This window comes from Mizuhopecten yessoensis, unplaced genomic scaffold, assembly GCF_002113885.1.
Source record: "Mizuhopecten yessoensis strain PY_sf001 unplaced genomic scaffold, ASM211388v2 scaffold3771, whole genome shotgun sequence".
In the NCBI taxonomy this organism is placed as follows: domain Eukaryota; kingdom Metazoa; phylum Mollusca; class Bivalvia; order Pectinida; family Pectinidae; genus Mizuhopecten; species Mizuhopecten yessoensis.
This window is the reverse complement of record NW_018405211.1, coordinates 29297-52913: the sequence shown is the minus strand read 5'-3', so window position 1 is coordinate 52913 and position 23617 is coordinate 29297. Positions and strand designations below refer to the sequence as shown.

General features: G+C 36.8%; 2 protein-coding genes across 2 annotated transcripts; both read right to left on the bottom strand.

Annotated features, from left to right (window-relative positions):
- Positions 1-1914: 1914 nt before the first annotated feature.
- On the bottom strand, positions 1915-23173 carry LOC110448009 (peritrophin-44-like). Its single transcript, XM_021494026.1, has 9 exons — positions 23081-23173; positions 18089-18245; positions 17014-17159; positions 16142-16229; positions 7423-7568; positions 4812-4913; positions 4330-4483; positions 2951-3096; positions 1915-2098 (listed from the first exon to the last, which is right to left on the bottom strand). Exons 1-9 carry the CDS (start codon positions 23121-23123, stop codon positions 2010-2012), a joined length of 1071 nt encoding a protein of 356 aa, XP_021349701.1. The 5' UTR covers positions 23124-23173; the 3' UTR covers positions 1915-2009.
- LOC110448000 lies at positions 6757-12148 on the bottom strand. The gene is made up of 4 exons (XM_021494013.1): positions 12019-12148; positions 8126-8279; positions 7423-7568; positions 6757-6941 (listed from the first exon to the last, which is right to left on the bottom strand). Exons 1-4 carry the CDS (start codon positions 12059-12061, stop codon positions 6859-6861), a joined length of 426 nt encoding a protein of 141 aa, XP_021349688.1. The 5' UTR covers positions 12062-12148; the 3' UTR covers positions 6757-6858.
- Positions 23174-23617: the final 444 nt, after the last annotated feature.

The following is a 23617-nucleotide window of genomic DNA, read 5'->3' as shown; positions in this document are numbered from 1 at the left end:
ATATACAGTATAGACACTCTTATTTAAACTAAAAAACTGAAAAAAATATATGAAAAATAAAATTTCATGTGAAATACTGTTTAAGTGTTGGACTCTTTGCACGTGATATCATGAATGGTCAAAACAAATGACAAGGAACAAATCCACGAAACACGTTAGCGTTTCATATTGATTGTCAACAGCCAATTTACACAATTATCCCGCCTCAGGCAAAAATCCTGTATTCCTATTGGTTAAAACGATGTCACATGATATCCAGTATATTTTCATATTAGGTCAGTAGAATCTCACATTAGGTGAGTACGAAAGAGTTATCGTTCTTTGCCCATAGGAGTCAACTTGTAACAAGATGGCGACCAAGCGGTTTGTGCAGACGACAGCCGATGAAATGTTAACAGAAATGTTAACAAACATTTTTTTTATCCAAAGGGCCTTCGACGGGATAAATTCGTTACACAGTTGGTTAGTGACCTAATACGGAAAAATATTGGGTCAATATTTTTCCGTATTAGGTCACTAACAAACTGTGTAACTAATAGTTTCATCCTCGCCTGTTTGAGTACACCTGCTACATAAACCTATTTATATGAGTACCGGCCCCTGTTTACTGATCATGAGTACACTAACTATATAGATTTATTTTCGTGAATACCGACCCTCGCCTGTTAAGGATACCTATATGTGTTATGCAAACCTATTCGCATGACAACGGCCCTTGCCTTTTGAGTTCACCTGCTATATAAACCTATTTACATGAGGTACCTGCGCGGTAGCAATCTCCACGCAGAGTTACGGTCCTTGCACTCCCTTTAATCTCTGCCAACGTCCAAAAGTAGTCCCGAATCACATGACCAAAAAATCATGTGATCAATCGTACAAAATGGTAGCCTCCGTAGAGAACATGCCTAAGTAGTTGGAAAATATAGATTGTTTTGCGTATTTTGCCAAGAATGTGATAGTTTTTAAGTTGAGTGGGCGAAAGGTACATAGTGAAGGATTCAATTCTAAGTTACAACATATATCAGATACAACTGGCGATGTCATAAACAAATTATACAAAACCGGCTATTCTATTCATTTTCAAAGCTAAATAACCACATTTATATTACTACGCTGAACATTACGCTAAAATGTATAGTGCAATATATATTCACGCCTTACTAATTGTTAAAAGTCGTTTAAAAGTGATATAGCCAAGACAATATTTTAGAAAGGAAAAAAGAAGTCACTGAAGATGAAATTATCACGCTTTGAGACCAAATTTGGTTTTACAAGAATCTTGTAAAATCTGAGACGTTGACAGAGGTGTGTGTGATTGAAAAGGAACGACAACTCTGGGTAGAGATTGGCGCGGTAGGGGTGACTTCGCCGACCCAGAAGTTAAAGTTAGGTTTATTTTCAAAATAAGATTCAGGATTTCTTTATAAGACGTTTAATCAGACTTCACAATATGTATTTACCAATCAAATATCATAAACTAGCTTGGAGCTGGTGTGGTTGGTTGCAACTTTAGTGATCACTTCCGGTCATGTAGGTACATTACGTCGTTACGCGTCGTGTGTCTTCATACCAAACAAAGTTAGGTTGAAGCAACATTATGCTTAAGAGTCGCCTTTCAAGAGTTAGAAATATAAAAAAGGTTCAGGCAGGATCTCTTTCTCCTGTCATCCCTTTCTCTCCGTTTACTGCAAGCTATATTTCTTCTCATCCCTTTCCTGTCTGTTCTACCCTGCTTGATAACCGGACTACTCGATAGTGAAGCGGACGAATAACTACTCAAACCACCACCATACGGAAGTACTGGCCTTCGCCCGTTGAGTATCGATACAAAAGATATTCGGACTAAATAGCTAAATATCGACACTAGCCTATAACATTGCAACACACTACATGTATGCCAAAGACTATAACACATTTCAATAGTTAAGTTACTTTATTAGAAGTGCAGCTCACAATATATGTTAACAACATTCACGTGTCACTGTGAGGTGACCGGAAGTTCTGTGGCCTTAAGGTGAACTTGTCCCATTGGTCCCACAGGGTGGCAGTACATTATTTGGCCAGTTACATGTCTGTTTGGCCTCGTCAAACACCAGGGCTGGAATGAATACACAAAATATTTCATATGCAATCATTTGTATCAGTCAAACTACTCCCGTGTGAACATTTAGTTATTTACATATGATTGAAATGTAAAGTTTTAAATAAATGCATGCAACAAGACCCGCTTTCATGTAGTGCACGTTAAGATTTCATAAACGGACTCTAGAAACTGAAGGTAAAATAAACGGATGTGCCTGCCTAATATTTACATTTGCTCCACATCCTTCCATTGCAATGCCCTGAGAAGGCAAATGTTGCTATGAGACTATAACAACATTTGCTATTGTTACGTCATCAATTTTATTGGGGCAAGATCTAAATGGCCGTTCAAAGAACTGTTCGAAAGGGGGGCGGGGGTCTCTTTTGCGTGTCAGTGTAGGCCTATATTTTTGTTGAAGAAAAGATACAATGTAATGTTTCTTACTGTATGTTTATATTTATGTTTATTTTGTATTATGTATATTATGTATTTTTTTTTATTTCATAACTTGTTTAGGAAAGGCTATATAGGGTGCGTCAACACCTTGTCAGCTGGTTTGAGCATTTAATAAACCTACCGCCCTGTCCATTAATGTAAGATCGTGGAAATATTGGAATTTGACACATTTGTTGTATAACAGCATCATCGAATATGAAACTTTGCGTCTCCAACTTTGCCATGATATAGTCAAGGGGTGCAAAGAAAAAGGTGTTTATTGAGTGGAACCCTTTGATTTATAAGATGAATTTACGCTCAAATAACACCACCTATATTTATTAGATGGCCTAGACGTTAACAAACAGGCACGTTTGTGGTGGAAACATACAGATGTATTAAGTACCAACACTAATAATATATTTGACTTACACCCGGCGCACAGTGAATGTCCGAAGAAAGTACCCGTATTGCACGTATAGTAACTACTGCAATTGTTGTCTTTGTCTGCATATCGTCCGTTCGCCAGGTTGCTACAATCTTTCTGCTGGCCACATGGGGGCGCCACATTAATTGGACTGCAAATATAGTTTGGAGTGGTGCTTGATAAATTCACAAATTTTAGGACATCAGTATTACCGATTACAGATAAGATGTGAGGCATTTTGTTTTCGTGTAAGATAATATATCATCATCGGTGACTATTTACATATCTCGCGGTTTGCTATAATCTTCAAATATTTATAATTATCTTATAAATAAATTATTCACGTTGATCATTAAATCTTCTCCTACAGTTCCCTAAGGGAGTGACAGAGAAATGTCCAATTTAAGGATGTTTCCAAAGAAAACTGTGTTACCCTTTCAAGGCAGGAGATGATATTCTTTCTCCAAAGTATAGTTTCCAGCATTTGTGATATAATTCTTATCCTAACATCTCGTCGAGAGCGGATTTTGACGTCATACCTGATCGTCCACGTAAAGTCATATCGACTATGACGTCACAGAATCATTGTTAATTTCCAACAGGGTGATTAATAAGGTACTGATTTTGTTCTTGCACCTATTAGGTCGAAAAACTACTCAATTTCGTTATAGTCTACAAGTATCCCTTTCGGTGCCTCAAATAAATATGGCTTCTTCATTTCTGAAGCTAAGTCTGAATGCTTTTGCGTATACAGTGCAGTCCGTCCTTATAAGGCAAAGACATAAATCACAATGTAAAATATATTTTTACTTACAACATTAGGTATCTTAACACATAAAAAACAATACAAACAAAAACAAAAAAAGAATCTTAAAAAAGGACAAGTGCATCACTTGCATTAGCGTGCTGATAAATACATCGCTGTGTGAGAGTTCCACGAAATGTTCCGTCAAGGTGCCCGAAAGACGGAAAGAGATAGAAAAGTCTAGAACAGGTTATCACGTGGGTTAACCCTGTTTGATGTGCGAAAAAGATGAGTTACACCTTACGGGTGACAACAGAATCACAAACAGTAAAACGGGAGATATATCTGTGATGGTGGGAAAAATAACTTTCACACTGATGCGATTCTGAAATTGATACACAGTGATTAAAGAATTACCGATGAATATTCTCGTAAAGCTACACATAACAATATCAATTCCAACCCTATTATATACCGTGCATGAACAATGTTATAATGTAATTTCTAAAAAAGTGTTTAAAAATAAATGATAAACGAACACATCCACACCCCTATTCGCCTTGTATGCCACAATGTGATATTTTATGTTGACTCTAACCATTGATCAAATAATTAAAAAAAAATCAACTATAAACCTACTCATCACATTGCCGAGTCGCTGAATTATAAACAAACCCGGCTCCAAGATTGGCGCATGTAACCACTGCACCAACACCATTCGTACATTTGTAGTAGGTCCGGCATCCAATTTCTACATTCTCGGTGACGCCTGGACCACATTGGTAGCCCATGCCTACAGACGGATAAAAAATATATAAAACATATATAAATAAACATGTATGTATTCACCTGAAGCGCTGTAAAGCAGCGAAAGGTCTCAAAAGGTCTTCTTGTGATTTTCTTTTAAAATATTTGTATCATTTTCCTACCACACATACTTCAATTAAAAACCAAATTGTAGATTTATTACAAAGGCAAAAATAAAATAGGAAACTTGTAAATATTACAACACGATGTCATACAGAGCATATATTATTAGCTAAATATTTTGAGAATAAAACACGTATATTACTGGCCATTGGTATAAAATGAAATAAAAATAACAAACAACTATATTTTACCTGCGGTGACGAAGATCGACAGAAGAACAAATGCGACCGCCATGTTGTCTATTGCAATGTAACAATGACCACAGCCCTCTTGATCACGTATTTTATCTAGTATGTGAATCGTCCAGGTTCATGGTTCCGTCTGCACGGGACAGCTGTTACGTTCTCGGCTAATCTTGAGGAACATGCATGTGCATGGATAATCCATGGACTTATAATGAGTTTTTTTTTATTTGACCGTGTTTTTTTATTAAACAATTGTTTCATATTTCAATAATAAGGCAATTAAAGATATCAATTTATATAAGAAGGGGTGCTGTATCTTTTGTACATAATCAGTTTCTTAACAGATATAAAGATATCAAAACTCAAAGAAATATTTTAACATTATTTTATAATCACATTAATATTTTCACAAAAAAAATGGTTGAGGCTTGCGTGACTTTTCAAAAGCACTGTTTTACCCAAGCATTCAAGACAAATGACAGTCGGCTGGAGTAAAAGTGAAGTGAAACATATTCATGTAAATTTCCAAAGATAACTACAATGCCCCGTCCTTACTTACTGGTCCTATTCCACATACTCGTCATCACTGTTCACTAATAAACAAAGTTCAAGTTAAGATTGTTTACTAAAGTGTTACATATTAGGAGTGCATATATGCAATTTGAAATTGTGCATCAAATAAAATATCAACACATACTTACTTTTACCCTTCTAATGTCCATTCAACCCACCTTCCTGACACAAGTTCAGTTATCTTCCCGTTATAGTACCATTTAATTAGTTATCTCGTAACACTCTGCCTTTGTCTATTTGCAGTTATACTTATATCGCTAAATGAACACAGCTTCGAAACAACCAACTATATGATGTGCATAATCATTGTCATGGTCTAAATTAGTCCTCCTCATTCAGTTACAAAAGTTGCAAGATGACGTCACTTGCAAAAGATGACAGGTGACACTGCCTACAGTTGCTCAGTTTGTCCGTCCGTCTATCGGTCGGCCAATATTGGGATAATTAACTAATGCGTTTGTATTGCCTTATCTGGCAGTACCTTTCGTTTGGCTTTAATGGTGAAGGTTCTGTCCCCAAGCCAGGACACACCAAAGTCCTTAAAAATGGTACTTAATATTCCCCGCTTAACGTTCAGCATTTAGAGAAGTACAACATGTAACCGGGCGGAATGCTTTGCTTGGTGCCTTCGGCATGGTATTTTTGTAAGGTAGCACTAATATGTCGGCATCGGATCCGTGTTATCACAAGGAGTCAAGTACACCAACATACCCTGCCTCCGACACACATACATAATACACATATGCACACATTTGCAACACACATGGAGGCACGTCCTTAATTGACCTTAGCTGTTACGTTAAATCATATAAAACCAAATCGCACGCGTCTACAGACGGCACGCTACATGACCTACATCAAGTGCGCCTATATACCTGATGCATACAATTAGTTTTGGCACGTGGAGTTGATTGAAGAGTTCAGCACACCGTGTTGTCGTTATTGATGTAAAATAATGCATTTTGGTATCAGACAAGCTCTAGAAGAAGTCCAGTGGGTGGTCCGAATAAGATCTAGAAGAGCTAGATGGTGTCAAACAATTCATCTGACATCTTTGTATTTTGATATGACAGTGGCGAAGTACAAGTTCTTCAGAACCATGAACCTGGAACAATTCCGTGAACGTCAAGACGAACCTACGTTCTACTGAGGTTACGTGAACCTACATGGTACACACTCTATAGAAAGAAGGTCTTCGTGCAGACCAAGAGAAATTATAATCAATTACCAAGTCACATGCAGCTGCAGACGAAGCATGGTCAATTGTGTACAGATGTTCGCCCAAAACCTGTCACCGGTCAAAAGATATGATAAATATATATTATCACGAATCGCGAACTATATGTAAAAAAATCATAACAAGACGTTCACATTCTTTCAAAATATATTACACATATCTCAGTTAAAATATTTGTAATGATAGTAATGCTATCTGGACAATTTTGAAAATTTATGTATCCATGGGTTCCTCCCTATGGGCTTATGTCGTCCCATGGGTCCCGCAAGGTGGATCTACGTTGACTGGCCAGTTACATGTCTGTAGGTGCTCGTCAAACACTAGGCCTAGAACAATTGAATTTGTTTTAAAACGTGATGACATTGTGTTGAGTATCGTTATATACTAAAATACATCTACGTAGTAGTTGTTAAGAGGAACTACATTATTTTTCAAAAGGGGCGTGTTTATCTAGACAGAACTAATTACTTAAGAATTATTCATTATTTTTCGTGTAACGTTAAACTTGTACATGATGACGTCACAGTGGCTTTTCAACATCGTACAAGTGTACATAATGACGTCACAGTGCATGTTCAACATTGTACACGATGAGGTCACGTTGTTTTCTAACGTTATACACGATACTGTAACGTCACAGCGAATTATTAACAAACACTGCTAATCATCAACTGATTACGTCGCTTGAATAAATTAACAACATAGAATAAAGAATGTTGTTGGTTTTGTAGTTTTCAGTGGTTGCTCGAAGTCTTCATTATATTGCACTTTAATTAAGGATTAAGCAACATGTAACATATTACGTACCTGGCGAACATTTGTTGTGACCAAAGAAAGTGTCCCTGTTACACGTGTAGTAACTAAGACAACTGTTGTCTTTGTCAGCATAGCTTCTGTCCCCCTTGTTGGTACAATCCTTCTGCTGGCCACACGGTGGCGCCACGTTGAGTTCACTATTTTAACAATAAGTGTTTTACATTTGACATAGTGGTAGTTTCAGGAAACTATATCACACTAACATGTCCTATTTTAAAAAGAAAACAATGTTCGCATCCATGAAACGGTACTCATTATCTAGTACGGGCTATGTGCTCAAGCTTACTTTCTTGTAACTCGCTCAAATCTTTCGACACGGTAAAGTAGGCAAGGTTAAAAGCTGAAGATTGTATTTGGCTTTTAGTCTCTCCATTATCTTCCAAGTCGATGACAACATGTGAGTGGTCATTGGAACAAGAAATTAGACACGAGCATAGATATTTAGCTTGAGCATGAGAACGGTTGCTTGAATATACGGAACCAGGTAACAAAACAAAATCTATGAAACATAATCGCAGACGTTAAATTCAGTTAAGCGATTTAGCATACACAGTTCTATATATTTCATTACACTACAAAATGTCATTCATGTTTGGTACATTTACTATTATTATCTTTTCTGATATTTGTATTAAACTACATTGTAAGTGCAAATATGAACAATTTAATGATTTCAGAAAATAGTTAAACGTACTCGTCACAATGTCCTATCGCGGAGTTGTAGACAAATTGGGGATTGATCGTCGTGCAGTCGATAAGCGTACCGACACCATTCAGACACCTAAAGTAAGCTCGGCATCCAATCTCCACGTTCTGACTGGAGTTTGTGGCACACTCATACGGTGTACCTTCCAACACAGATTGTTAAATACATACATTTAAACATCCGTTGAAAAAAAAATGCAAAAGTTACTGCAGGAGTACAACAGCGCATGCGCGTTGTAAGGTCATATTAAATCTATATACAGATAAACGGAATGTTGTCACGTTGTACAGGAAGTCCGTGTAACAGGACAAGGAGATCACGTGAACGTATTTAAGTGTAGACCTGCTATGTAATCTGTACTTTGATAAGTAATTAAAAGAGCCATGACAGGGAAACTTAATTATCAATGTTTTAAAGAAATATTTTAATAAATTTATTGAATATCTTATCAACAATCTAAACATCCCATATTAATTAAATTAACTCTACTTCTTTTGAAAGTATCTCGATTAGATCAAAGATATTCTTTATGCATTTAAATATATATTCTTTATTTATATATATCTGTTATTTATCTAAAAATATCTCTATTACTGTTGGGACCCCTCCATTCATGTATCTGCATAGCGATGATAATTTAAAAACTTCAGAATTGTAATTACACTGTATGAACCAATATCGGCTCAAAAATGACAAACCATGTTTTATCTTACAATCTGAAAAGTCGAAAAATTGTTTTGGAAAATTCCTTCAATATATTGCCAGAGGCCTTTGTTCTGGAACTTCTACCTTAGGACGCTTTTATTTCTCACTGAATTTGTCAAAACTGTACCTTTGTCAAGAATTTCGTAAGATTATGAAGGAGATGTATGTGTAAGTTGTTACTCAACAAACAATAATACCTTTGAAAAAGATGAACGGTAGAGTTTTGATGAATATGGCTCTAAATCTGATATAGCTGTGTACCTATGACATTGCTTTAAACATATGATGAGAAGAATGGATATAAAAGAAATTGATAACTGCATCTAAAAGAAAACACATTTTACCAGTTACTTATATAGTCACTGTGTAGGACTGACACCGGGTATAGCTAGTACCGAAGCGGGCATTGGCGCTGGACACAGTCACGGTAAGTTTTCTGATATTACTGGTATTTTCTGGTAGTGTAGAGACATATAAAGAAGCACGACAGTCAAGCTAAAGCGTAATTCATATCTGAAACAGGAGGGACGTAAAATTGTTGGTTTAGTTGCAAATTATTAACAAAACCAGATTGCCTAGTACCGCTAAATCTTCATTCGCGACAGTATACAGTTGTTTCATGCCTTATCAGTCAACAGCCAAAACTGTTTTCCCGAGGCGGCCGAGGGCAACAGTTCATCTGGTGGGTCCCAGCTCCTAGGGAAAATGGTTTTGACTGTTGACTGATAAGGCATGAAACAACTGTTTTGTTACTTGACCAATGAAAAACAAAAAGTTCCATGTCGAATGTGATGTTTAGATCTACCGACAGACGACCGTCAACAATCCAGTACCAAAAACGCTTGATCATTGGGGTGCTTGTAATTATAGGTGCGTTCGATTACCTAACATGTGACCAGTCAACAGTTTTACGGTGACCAGTCAAATGTTTTACGGTAGCACACATTAGCTATAGATCGTTTGGTGAATTGTCTGGGGAAACAGTCAGAATTGATTAATGTGCATTTATATAGCGAGTCAGGTAACGACACGTATTGTCTTGACTTGACATTTGCCAGTGGATTATATACATTTTTATGCTACGATGATTACGTATAGTTATATACAGTGTAGTCATGATAATACATGGAATCACTATATAGTATGCTTCTTTCTTTAGATATTGGCATAACTAATTTTGGTGAAGTGTACGGCGAATAGAAATACATTGTACATGTACAGCGAATACCTTGTACGGCGAATAGGAATCTTTTAAAATAACTGGTGTACGGCGGATAGTTCATATGGTATACGGTATTCAAGTGAACAATTTGCCTAAATGTGATATATTTTGTTAAAGTTAAACTGAAACTAGCCTTCCCCGATTACCGTAAATCTCCTACAGTATAAAATGCACGCACCTTACCGTACGTAAGTTGTGTAACACCAAAGATTACAAGAAACCACAATGCACTCAATACAGTTGTACAGGTAATTAGCCAGTTTAAGATCGCATAAAATAGTTTGCAAAGTATCTGCATCACATACATCACTGTTTAATGTTTGACTATTGTGCACCTTTGTTTGTCTCTACGCTACCAGAAAATACCAGAAATATCGGAAAACTTACCGTGATTTGACTGCGCCAAGCGTCGATGCCTGCTTTGGTACAAGCTTTATCCGGTGTCAGTCCTACACAGTGTTATTAAAAAACAAGTTGATAGTTCAACGGGAGATAACTCGCAAATGTGTGTATTACAAGTTTCTATAACATGTTTACTTCGTGCTCGCAACTCCATTTTGCTCGTACCCTGCTCGAACCCTGCTCGCATCCTGCTCAACATATTCGCACCCAGCCTATACCGACCCCACCCTTCTCACCATTGCTCAACCCGGCTGCTCAACAATACTCAACACTGCTTAACATAGCTCAACCTGCTCAACCTGTACGCACCAACAGCACCCCTGCTCGAACCCACACCACCCTGTTCGCAGCCACATTAGGTGTGTGTATAAGAAAGCAATTTGCATCTACGGAACAAGCCAGCATTAATCGAATGAAACAGTGTCCAACATAATATAAACACGTATGTAATTCAACCGCATCACCAGTCAATGATAAAATGTTGAAACTGACAGGATACCTTCAGAAAGTGGCCTCAATATCACACCTTGCCTGTAATGGATTTGTCTAAAGTGATTGTAAAGATTGTTGTATCTGCTTCATGTGTTGACAGTTGCGTTAAAACATGGGAACTATTTCGATAATATTACAACAAAGCTTTTGTGTTTGACCTAAGCATTTCCTTTAAAACACATATTACATCGGATACATCATACTTTGAAAAAATACAGCAGGGTTGAGCAATGTTTAGTAGGATTGCGCAATGTTGAGCAGGTTTAAATAATATGGAGAAGGGTGGTGTCAGTGCGAGAAGATTGAGCAGGTGCGAGCAGGGCGCGAGCGAATGTTGGTGCTAGTACGACCGTTTCTAAAATACCCCTACTACTGACAAATATCAAAGGTGATATTTTCACATTTTGTATGTAAGAAATCGTTATATATATAGACCAATTCAATTTTAAGGCTGTGGTCCCGTTACCGATACACATTTTCTCCAGCAAATTTGGAACATGTCATGACTTTGGTTGAGATGTCAAGATTGGTAATTTATCTATCTTTTGTTTTTATAGTAACACTATGATTAAATGATCAATACGATACACCTGTATCGCCTGCAGGTTTGAGCGTACAGAGTCATCAATTTTGTTATGATACACGATATATTACAGGGGTGCAAAGAAGCGGCGTGTTTCAAAAGTGGACCCCTTGGATTTATATGATGAACTTACGCCAAAACAATACCTCTGATGTGTATTGAATGGACTAGGAGTTAACAAACAGGGACATGTTTTAGTTGAAACTATATCATGTACAAACACTTACATTTTAGTATAATTCATTTGACTCATTTGAGGCGCATATTGAATGCCAGACATATATCTGACGAGAATGCGTTTAAACAAGTAAAATAAGATATGTTTATTATACAAAGAATTGGCATTGTTCCTTATATCAATGTGCATTTTCTTGGTAGATTAATGGTTAGTTTTTCGTGGTGAAGAATATCTGTGAATCGAAGTACAACTGCAATGAAAATATAGTAAAAATAAACGATAGACGAAGCATGTTTTACCTGTAGCGAAGATAGCGGAAAAAAGTAGGACCAGGACCACCATATTGGATGAGTCAGTGTAAGAATGACCTTTCTGATAATACGCTGTGTTATCTCGTGTCTTAACGCGCCAAGTTCCTGGTTAACAAGTTCGATCGAACATCTGTTCTGTCACAGTTGTTTCTGATCGTATATGGCACTTTGTTTTGTGATTAAGTACAATTGAACGTCCCAATCGGGATCTTGTGTGCTTCGAATGCATCGGATATATCAAAATAGTGTTCATGCCACGTGCTGTTTTAATTGTTTACTTTGATGGTAAACTTCGTGCTACGTGAAGTATCAGTTCATGTTATGTATTCCTCTACTTCGAGGCAATTTGACTTTTAATCAGGAGCATAAACATAAATAAAAACAGAGCGTCCCTGTATACCTGATCAGTCATTTACATAAACGTGCATTCTGCAATTAAGAGTGGTCATGCTTATCTATTGATAAACATTGATATGAAATAAAGTGTGTACCTTTTTATCAATGAACAAACACGTTACCTTTTAATTTAGCGCGTTTCTGCTCGTCCATGAAATAAACTTTTACCCTGTACTAAAGAGCACTGGACCTCTGTTGCATGAACATCAACATAAATTTTGAGTCGAAGTGTGTATCTGTTTAGCGATAAACATAAACGTTAATCCTGTACATTAGTGTGAGCCTGTTCGGCATGCACATAAACTTGACGTATGACAATTCAGTCACAAAAAATATGTACTCTAGTGTTTGCCTGTCAACAATGAACATACACTTAAGCTCTGTACAATAATGTGTTATCAATAAACATAAACGTCCCTTGCCTAAGTGTGCGCCTGTCCAGAATGAACACTAACTTCCACTCCGTATTGTAGTGTATGATTGTTAAGTTACGTACACAAACGTTCCTTACTTTAGTGTTTGCCTGTCAACAATGAACATAAACTTCCACTTTGTACGTAAGTGTATGACAGTTCAGTTACGTACATACACATTCTAATAAACTGTATCTCTGTACAATAGTGTGTACCTGTAAGTGACGTACAGAAACGTTCTTTACTTAAATGTGTGTCTGTCAACAATGTAGCGTACTACGACTGTACAGCCACATACACAAACGTTCATTACTTTAATGTGTGTCTGTCCACAATATAGCGTACTGCGACTGTTCAGTCACGTACACAAACGTTCATTACTTTAGTGTTTGCCTGTCCACAATGTAGCGTACTGCGACTGTTCATTCACGTACACAAACGTTCCTTACTTTAGTGTTTGCCTGTCCACAATGTAGCGTACTGCGACTGTCCAGTCACGTACACAAACGTTTATTACTTTAGTGTTTGCCTGTCCACAATGTAGCGTACTGGGACTGTTCAGTCACGTACACAAACGTTCCTTACTTTAGTGTTTGCCTGTCCACAATGTAGTGTACTACGACTGTTCAGTCACGTACACAAACGTTCTCGACTTAAGTGTTTGCCATTTGATGAGCATGTTATTGATTGGCCGTGAACAAGGAACTTCTGTATTTTAGCATGTTCCTATTCGTCCATAGGTACCATCGTGTATTTTAGTATATTCCTGTTCAACATGAACATACATACCAAATCTTTATTTTAGTTAGCCTTGTATTACCAGTGTGTGTTTACGATAATTGTTTTTAGGTTATACCTGTTTACATAGCTTTTCCCAAATGTTTTCTGAATACTTCGACGAACGGGAATTGGTGATGTGGACGGAAGTCTAAACCCGAGGGTACTCCCATAACATGAGAGGCCGCTGGTCGGCCTTTTTTCAATCGGATATGATTTTGCCGACTGCGACCTCTCATTTCCGAAGCACTAATTCTTTGATGCAGTTTCCGCCCGAAATCCGGGCGGAACAAAATCGGCTTGAAAAACTCACTTAAGTGGTTAACAGTTCATGACAACGATGTCTACTCACGGTTTATATAATATAGATCTCATATGTATGTCACAGACACAAATATATAGTATATTACGGAATAGAACACTCAAAATACATGTCCATGTCGTTGTAGCACATCTCTGACCTACATTTAAAACATTGCTTCTGGATTAATACAAAATAGCAGGGGGGATTTCAAACGGAACGAAATGATACGGAGTTTGTTTGTATTCCACTTGTGAAACATTACATGTAATCCATTTTTGTATTAACCGGAAAAATCATGGCAAATGCTGTCTGCTTCGCTTCGAATGAGGAAAAACTCATTATTTATGTCTTTGACACGAAATGTTTTCAAATAATCATGGATTTATGGAAAGGAATATTTATTGGACCCTTTTGACCATTTAAATGTATGTAAACACGATATACTCTTTCTTAATCCGAACTTTGAAAATGTGATCGTCAGCATCGGGAAAATCAGCTATGGGCAGTTAGAGGTTACGCGGCGCCTGTCAAAAGTTTTTCGCCGTGTAAAACCTCTAACATTGTTGGAGTAAACCCGAGGGTAATGTTTCTGAGGTATAACTCGAGGGTTTGCCGAATTCTAACCTCCATGCATATTTCCCCTAGCTTGAGATATCACTTTCTACAACACAAAGAACTGGAGAATACAAGTTGTGATGGTGAATCAGTGGCGTTTGAAATGTGTGACAAAATTGATGACATGATCATGTTACACTGCATTATGGTATGACTCTTAAACATTAAAATAGCGCGCGAACACTATTCGGGCAGAGCCATTTAAAAACGTTTTTGGATTGATCGCGCCATATGACTCGTACAATGTAAACCTAATACTTTAATATGTTTGGATTGGCGCATAAAACAGTCTCTACAAACTACACATCCTCCTATAGATACGAAACGAATTGATTACGATCGCACCATCTGATTCGCACACTTCTGTAGCTGCTACAAGAATAAAAAAATGTCACATAATTATACACGATGTACAATATTCAACACGCTATTTTAATAGGTGGCCTTATACACAGGAGTGGTATCGGAAGAGTAACACCAATCTCTACCAGAGTTGTCGTTCCTTACATTTGTAAGTGTAAGGAACGATAACTATGGTTAGAGATTGGAGTAACACACTTTAGAGTTACCTCCCGTTGAACCATCGACGTGGTTTTCACATATTAAATCGTATTGTTTTTTCATTGCAATTAGTAATTCTTTTACCCCTTCGTCTGCTCATGTTTAAAGCAATGTCATAGGTACACAACTATTACAGACTTATAACCCCTGAACTGAAGTTCGTGTGTCTCGAGTTGTAGTGCATAAATGATTAATCCACAAAAGTGAGCACACAGCAGACATTTTACAGTAAATAAGAAGTTGGCTTACCAGGTGTTTCGAAAAGGTAAACGTTTTTGCTTAATCGATAATATCCATTTTGCTAATTTTACTTTTCTAGATAAGCTCGTTCCGCTTTCAATGTTAATTGTTAATTGTTGTTATTAAAAAGGTTAATAAACTACAGAGAGCTACACTGTTATTGTAGTATTGTATTATTGCATTGTATGATAAAGTGAAATGCTAGCTTGACAGCGTACTCAATTAAAGTGCAAAACCTATTGATGTTTCTTTGTGGAAAGTTCAAATTGTCTTGTATAGTTTACTAAAAAAAATGTTTCATCATTCCGTAGTTAGAATATAAGATACTGATAATAATAATAATTCGAGGTTCTTATATACCGCTTTAGCACAACCTAGTTCGTAGGTCGTCTAGAAGCGGTTCACAAATTATTATCCGTGGCTATAGGACCTTTGCAACCAGCCAATAACTTTCCCAACTCCCTGGGGAGCATACAGCCGGTGCTGCCATTTCGACGCTCACAGCTAGTATTCAACAATTCTAGCACTGCCCAACCACGTACAGCTGTGAAAACTTGAACAAGCGGAGTAAAGTATCTTGCTCAAAGATACAACACAGTGCCGTGACGTGAACCGAACCCGTCAACTCTTCAGTCAAGAGCCTGGCGTCCTACTACTAGACTACCGTGCCCCCAACCCAAGATAAACCCATCTTAAAACTGCTAACCCCAAATAAGGTAACAACTGAAACGGACAGTTTGTATTGTGTTTTAATATCGTAATTGTACATGTAAATAAACAATGTACATGTATCTCCCTTTGTTGTTAAGGTGTTGCCGCGACCTTGGAGCCGCAGGGTTTCGCAACTGCATTCTCCCAGTTGCACGTACCTTCTGCAGAATCGAAAACAAGATCTGTGAAAAAAATTAATAACATTGTTGTGATTTGTTTTCTTATATTATCGTATATATTACACATCAGTTGACTAATTTTTCGTCTGTCACGCGTTACCTTCCTTGATACTGTAAAAATGTATGATATACATAGTTGCAGTGCTATATTTTACTCATGAAACTCTCTAAATAGTCTGAACACGGAATGCATAGTGCAGGCCAAATATGCATGGTGTTATAACGACACTTAGCATAAAAATTGGCGTTATATGGCGATCATATAAATCAATCGTCGTTCCGCTAATCGATCGAAAGAAACAACTCTTTATATATTGATAGGATTTGTCCAGTCAGACTTTGGCATTATAAAGAAGTGTTGGTGATACACTGAGTGAGTCATGTAGTTGTAGACATAGTAGAAAAAAAAATAGTCCTTGAGATACGATTTGGAAAATTGAAGGGAGAGGGCATGTACCCTAGTAATATTTACATTCTGTAACCGCTGTTTACGACAAAAGACAAGATAAAGTATTTCTTTCACTTACAGAAAAAAAGATTATCTTGTAAACACGTTATGCAAACTGAAATAAAGCTTAACGCACTTCTACGTATCGCCGATGAGGCAATCTTTACCCATTATTACATGTAATAGGGGATTTAAAATTAGACACATGCGTTTAGATTTAACACTTAAAGAACATGGAAATGATGTCTCGCATTTATGACGACCACAAATCAAAATTAATTATTTATCATAATACTATCATCATAATATACGGAATTAATACAACGTTAATTCACTCACGTGATGGACAGAAATTGTGGCCAAGGAATTTGCCTGCGTAACACGTGTAAAAGGATCTACAGTGCTCCTCTTCATCCGGGTACCGACCGTCCTTAACACCGAGACAGTCCCTCACCACTCCACAGGGATGCATCACATTGGATGGACTACAAATAGAAAAGTGTGTATATATATATAGGTTACACTTACGTCTTGGAAAGTATGAAATGTTTATGCATGCACATGCCACAATAATAAAATAAATTGTAATGCGTTACAGTAAATGGAAGATAANGTATGCATGCACATGCTACAATAATAAAATAAATTGTAATGCGTTACAGTAAATGGAAGATAATTTAAAATAAGAAAACACGTGTCCATTTTATGACCATAAGTAAAACAATTACAACGACAGGAACAGAAGAAACACACAAGGAAAGCAAATCGGACCGATATGCATCCTCACACAAACTTGACTATACGGGCAGCTTACTATGAATTGTTTGAATATATAATGACGTCATTTGATTGAAATTTAAACATATTTTTGATTTCATTAGATGAGCACACTGCAGTATCTACAAAAGTAGATTAATTTTCCTAATCCGCTGTTTACATAGACGGTCGATATACACTTTGGTACATGTGGATAAATGTAAGAGGGGGTTTTGATCTATATGTAAACTGTGATTGAAATTGTTGAATGTCTTACAAGAGAAAAGATAACTTGAAAGTCATGTTATTAAGTGTTTACAATTAGAATTTATTTAAGTTCTGGATGTCCCAGGTTTAATTACTTAATGAAACGTGGACGCATAATACGACAGTACCAATGCTTTCCTATGCTATTGTCCACATATCTGGTAATAACCTTGGTGTATTGCCCTTCCTTTCATTTGCCACCTCGCTTACCGCCAACATAATAATCTCAATGTCCATTTTTCTTCTTTTATTAAAATTTCATTTATACATTTTCCTTAATTTATGGCAAAACCCACTTTTAACGCCAAAGGTATAGCTACAAATTGTATTGGGCAACCGGTGGCAGTATAATGAGGTTGTATTGTATATGAAATAGAAAATATGTACGCACTCATCGCACTGCCCTGTCTGGTTGTTGTAGACCATGGTGTATGTGTCGTTTCTGGGACAGTCGTGTATGGCAGGAGTACCCCCGTTACAAATCAGGTAAGACCGGCAACCAATCTCATAGTTACCATCCGTCCGACCATTACAGTTGTAACACAGCACTGTGAAGGTAAGACATATCATTAGGAGCACAGTAAAGGTTATGTGAAACGCACAACAGGATATTACATGTGGAAATGCTTTCACATTGTCTCTATATCTAGTAACATAAATGTAATGAAACCCCGATATAATGTCCCTCGTTTCATTTTCGACAGGCGAAACGTCCCAGGTCGAGTGACATATGAACTACACGATTTCGTCGTATCGTTGTACCTGTAAACAATACAAATCGCTTACTTAGTTTAGCTTGACAAAGGGACCAGCCGGTTTTGAACAAAACAATAGTCATACTTTGATATTACATATTTTTAAACTGATGAACCTATGGAAGCACTTGTTTTTATAATTATATGCTTATGTTTTCAAATAGATAACAGAATACACATTATGTATTTATGCAAACATGTATTTACATGACATACAAATGTACCAACTAAAAATGTAATTATGCAAGCATATCACAACGATTCAAAATCGTTCGGGTCTTTCCGTAATGGTGTAAGCGTAAACAGCAGCCAGTCATATAATGATATCAAATGTAAACATTGACGGATATCCCCGAATGTTTTCGTGTGATGGAAATCATAAGTATGGAAAAGTCGACAATGTTTCCTCTAAAAAGTTGATCGTTTCAGAATTTGGTAAAACAGTTAACTAAAATTTATATTATGTATTTCATTTTGTTTTTTGAATGTAAACAAAAATAATTCAAGAGCATGTTCAATAGATTTATTGTAATATGTCTATTTTAGTTTTAAACACATCTAAAAGTTTTGCTCCGATCTGCATTGCATGCAGGGAGCCTGAAGTTGGTTCCTAGTTCCGTTTAAGGTAAACGGAACTAGGAACCAGACCCTAGTTCCGTTTAACATAAACGGAACTTTTAACATAAACGGAACTGGGAACCAGAAACTAGTTCCGTTTAAAATTGAATTAACACTATCAATCGAACTTCGACCAAAATACTAGGTCTGCTTCAGAAAAACAGCATAGCCAGCCTCTTATAATCTACTGGGAACTCAAATCTGAATCCATTACAGGAATCGAACCCACAATCTTTCACACGAAAATTAAGACTACCATAGCCTCTATAAATGAATTGGTCTTATACAGAACTGAGTGTCACACTCCAGTTACGTTTTTCCTTAAACGGAACCGGGATCCAGACCCCAGTTCCGTTTATCTTAAACGGAACTAGGAACCAGACCCTAGTTCCGTTTTACGTAAACGGAACTGGGAACCAGACCCTAGTTCCATTTAACATAAACGGGACTGGGAACCAGATCGGGGTCCGTATAGTAAACTTTTATGTTTATGTTAAACGGAACTAGGGTCTGGTTCCTAGTTCCGTTTCTCTTAAAAGGAACTAGTGTCTGGTTCCTAGTTCCGTTTATGTTAAACGGAACTAGGGTCTGGTTCCTAGTTCCGTTTCTCTTAAAAGGAACTAGTGTCTGGTTCCTAGTTCCGTTTATGTTAAACGGAACTAGGGTCTGGTTCCTAGTTCCGTTTCTCTTAAAAGGAACTAGTGTCTGGTTCCTAGTTCCGTTTATGTTAAACGGAACTAGGGTCTGGTTCCTAGTTCCGTTTATCTTAAACGGAACTAGGAACTAAGAACCAACTTGAGGCTCCGTTGCATGCAGGTAAAAAATATGCATTTCGATCGGTTTCGAATGATCCAAAAAGTGTTGATACAGATGCATATGGAACTCTACTTGTATCATTAAATTACTTGTATGTCGAGAGAGTACTTTGGTCGCTGATGTATAATACTCAAATTTCATTGCAAATGATTCGGATAAATGATTGAAAGGTTTCAACAACAGAAATTTCATATGGATTTTTTTTTCAATTTGATATATAATTTAATTTTATCGTTTGTTGTTTATAATGATGTATATATACTATTTGTATAACTTTCTGATGCCTTTTGGAAATGCTACAAAAATACACTTTATGACTCAGGAAAATTGAATCATTACTTGAATTTGTTGAAACATTTACTTAATTTACCTCAAATAAGGCATGGTCCTTTTTTACCCTATTAACTGGTCATAAATCTATTAAAAGCCTTTCCTACTTCTGCTAGTCGTTTTGCAAAGTGTGTTGAATGACTCAAATGTGTTAGGAATATAAGCAATCGGCCTAAGTATCGCTGAATCTTACTTAGCAATCCCTTTTTTTCGATAAACAGATCCTGATATAATTTGATCAGATACAGTAAATCTCAAAAGATTGTGAGGAAAACGTGGGACACAATGTGGTCACTAAATTATGTTATCTGACGGGAAGACTGGACGATAGACTGGACGATATACAATGTACCTATAGTGTACCCAAACCCCCGTTATCCGGATAGACCCATACTGTACCCAAACCCCCGTTATCCGGATATATCTATAGTGTACCCAAACCCCCGTTATCCGGATATACCTATATTGTACCCAAAGCTCCGTTATCCGGATAGACCCATATTGTACCCAAAGCCCCGTTATCCGGATAGACCTATAGTGTACCCAAAGCCCCGTTATCTGGATATACCTATAGTGTACCCAAAGCCCCGTTATCTGGATAGACCTATAGTGTACCCAAAGCCCCGTTATCTGGATAGACCTATAGTGTACCCAAAGCCCCGCTATCTGGATGGACCTATAGTGTACCCAAAGCCCCATTATCTGGATAGACCTATAGTGTACCCAAAGCCCCGTTATCTGGATAGACCTATAGTGTACCCAAAGCCCCGTTATCTGGATAGACCTATAGTGTACCCAAAGCCCCGTTATCTGGATATACCTATAGTGTACCCAAAGCCCCGTTATCTGGATAGACCTATATTGTACCCAAAGCCCCGTTATCCGGCGTATGATCTCGGTATCTAAAATGGGACGCCCTACTGAGTATTTAGACTGGTAGTTAGATAATTAGTTATACAGGTATGTCATTACACGCCCTATATTACAGTCTTAGTAAAGGGCAATATTTAGTACTATTATAGGTGACAGGTCAGAGGTCACGGAGATAAGGTATACTCTGTACTTGTTTCAAAACTAGTTTTGCATTACGAGTGGACCGATTTTCGGACGAAAATCATACATTTTGTACATACTCATTTTTTAAAATATCACCCGACGGTATGTTATGCTATATTGTATGTAGACACTTTTTAAAACTTATATATATACACAACTGTTTGGATAAAAGTAAAACTGACTCGTACATACTTATTTGCGTCACAGAATAATATTATAAAACTAGGGACGCAGTGCAAATATATGTTGTTGAGATCATTAAACCTTGTATCAACTGGACTGATAGGGGGCTATCGTTGTATTGCTTTTAAAAGTCGAGTAGTATTTTTATTTTGTTAATATCAGTCGAGTTTCACTGCAACCGTAATTCTATTTTCGATACACCCTGTTCGGATGATAAGGCATGGATTGAGTCGATAGGTAAGTAATTGATTACTTATTCATCTGATCAGGTTCATATTATGGTAATGAGAAATATGTCTTATCACATGCATGTGTTCAATATTTGAAATTTATTTTGACAATAATAATATAACATATATTAAAAATGGGGTAATTGCCTAATTAGGTATGCAATTCATTAACTATTGGGTTGATTAGGTACTTGTATTGGCAACGGGATAATGCATGCAATTGATTTACTGTCTGGGTGATTATAATATTGTTAATGGAATGTTTGCCTAAATAGTATGTTATTGATTAGCTGTGTGGTTGATTAAGTGCATGTTTGTAATTGGATAGCTGACTAATTAAATGTACGTGTGCGATTTTGAACTATTTAATTGGAAAGGTAAAAATGTTGGTAGTTGGATAGTTGACTTCCTACGTATGGAGTAGATAAAATGTTTGCCTGATCAGGTATTCCGTCTTTGCGTATTGCAGAGTTATCTTCTCTTGAAAACAGGTATTGATTGTTACGTCATTGGTTTGTGTGAGAAAATTGCGTCATTTTCTCAAAAATTGATGACGTTACTCTCACAAACCAATGACGTAACAATCAATACCTGTTCTCAAGAGAAGATAACTCTGCAATACGCAAAGACGGAATACATGTCGTTTGGATATTTGAATAATTCGGAATGTAATTTTGAACTATTTGACAGATAGAACATCTTTTCTGTGCTTTTGATGTTTGACATGCTATACTTTCTCTGAAATAACATTTTTACGTTTATAGGTTAATATCTATGCCATATCGAAGTATTGGCAATTACATTGTATGTAGCCTGTTTAAGTCATCAAATTACAAATATATGTGGTATTTATTTTCGCCTCCCTTTTAAAAGATGACAACATATTCAAATACATTTATCATGAAGATATAACAACATAATACCTAAATAATATAGTTGCGGGAATCTTCGGCACTTTCCGTAAACGAGAACGGAAAGTGCCGACGGTTCCGGTCCATTTTGTTTTTAAAAGGAATAAAATCATCCAAGGTTCATATATGTATTTTATCCGTTTTCTATCAGAGACAAAACGTAAACATATTTTTTACACAACTCAAGTTGTTTCATCCATTGTGTTGGAATATTTAAGATATCTTACTCCCAGGAAAATTTGCGTTACCCCTGAATATTGCATTGATTGATATATTTTAAAGAATATAATGCAATTATTATATCTTGGTATATAACAGATTGAAATTGAATGTATATAAAAAGAACACGTTGTCAATGCATCCGCACGGCGCCCGAATTCACATAACACCGATATTTTGCTATTCGTCGCTACGTTATTTCGTTTTTGTTGCCAAAAATCAGCTAAAATGAAGGGGAATCTTATCGGAGGATAAACTGACTTACCTGCTGCTGGTACAAGTAGCAATATTAACAGCACAGATGTCATGTTGATCCTGTGTTCCTGTAGACGTTTTAATAAAACTGGGAGTGAGACACTATATATATGGTGTCCGTTAAACACTGACCCCTAGCCAGGGGTCCACCCTCTTGTCTAACAACGGATAAGCGTGGTGATTATGGGTGGACATTCGGTTTAGTATGAAATCATCTAGTTGATTACTTTAACAAAATGTTGATAGAAACGCAGACTTGTAACGAAATACTCCCTCTGATACGTCTTACGTTCTCTGTGCACAAACAAGGCTTGTTTTCTGCTTACATTAGAGCGGCTAAGTGTAATCTGGGTAGGTCAGTTAGAGTATAGGTGATGGGATGGCGCATAAAGATAGTCATACGAAATTTCCCACACTCAAACATATCTGCAATAGCGTTACTGGTATTTCAGATATGATTGTATAAATAAAGATTATGTTCATATTGTTACAGATAAACTGTATTTGGTCGGGTGTCAATAAAACTAGTTTTTAATAAAGTAATGGT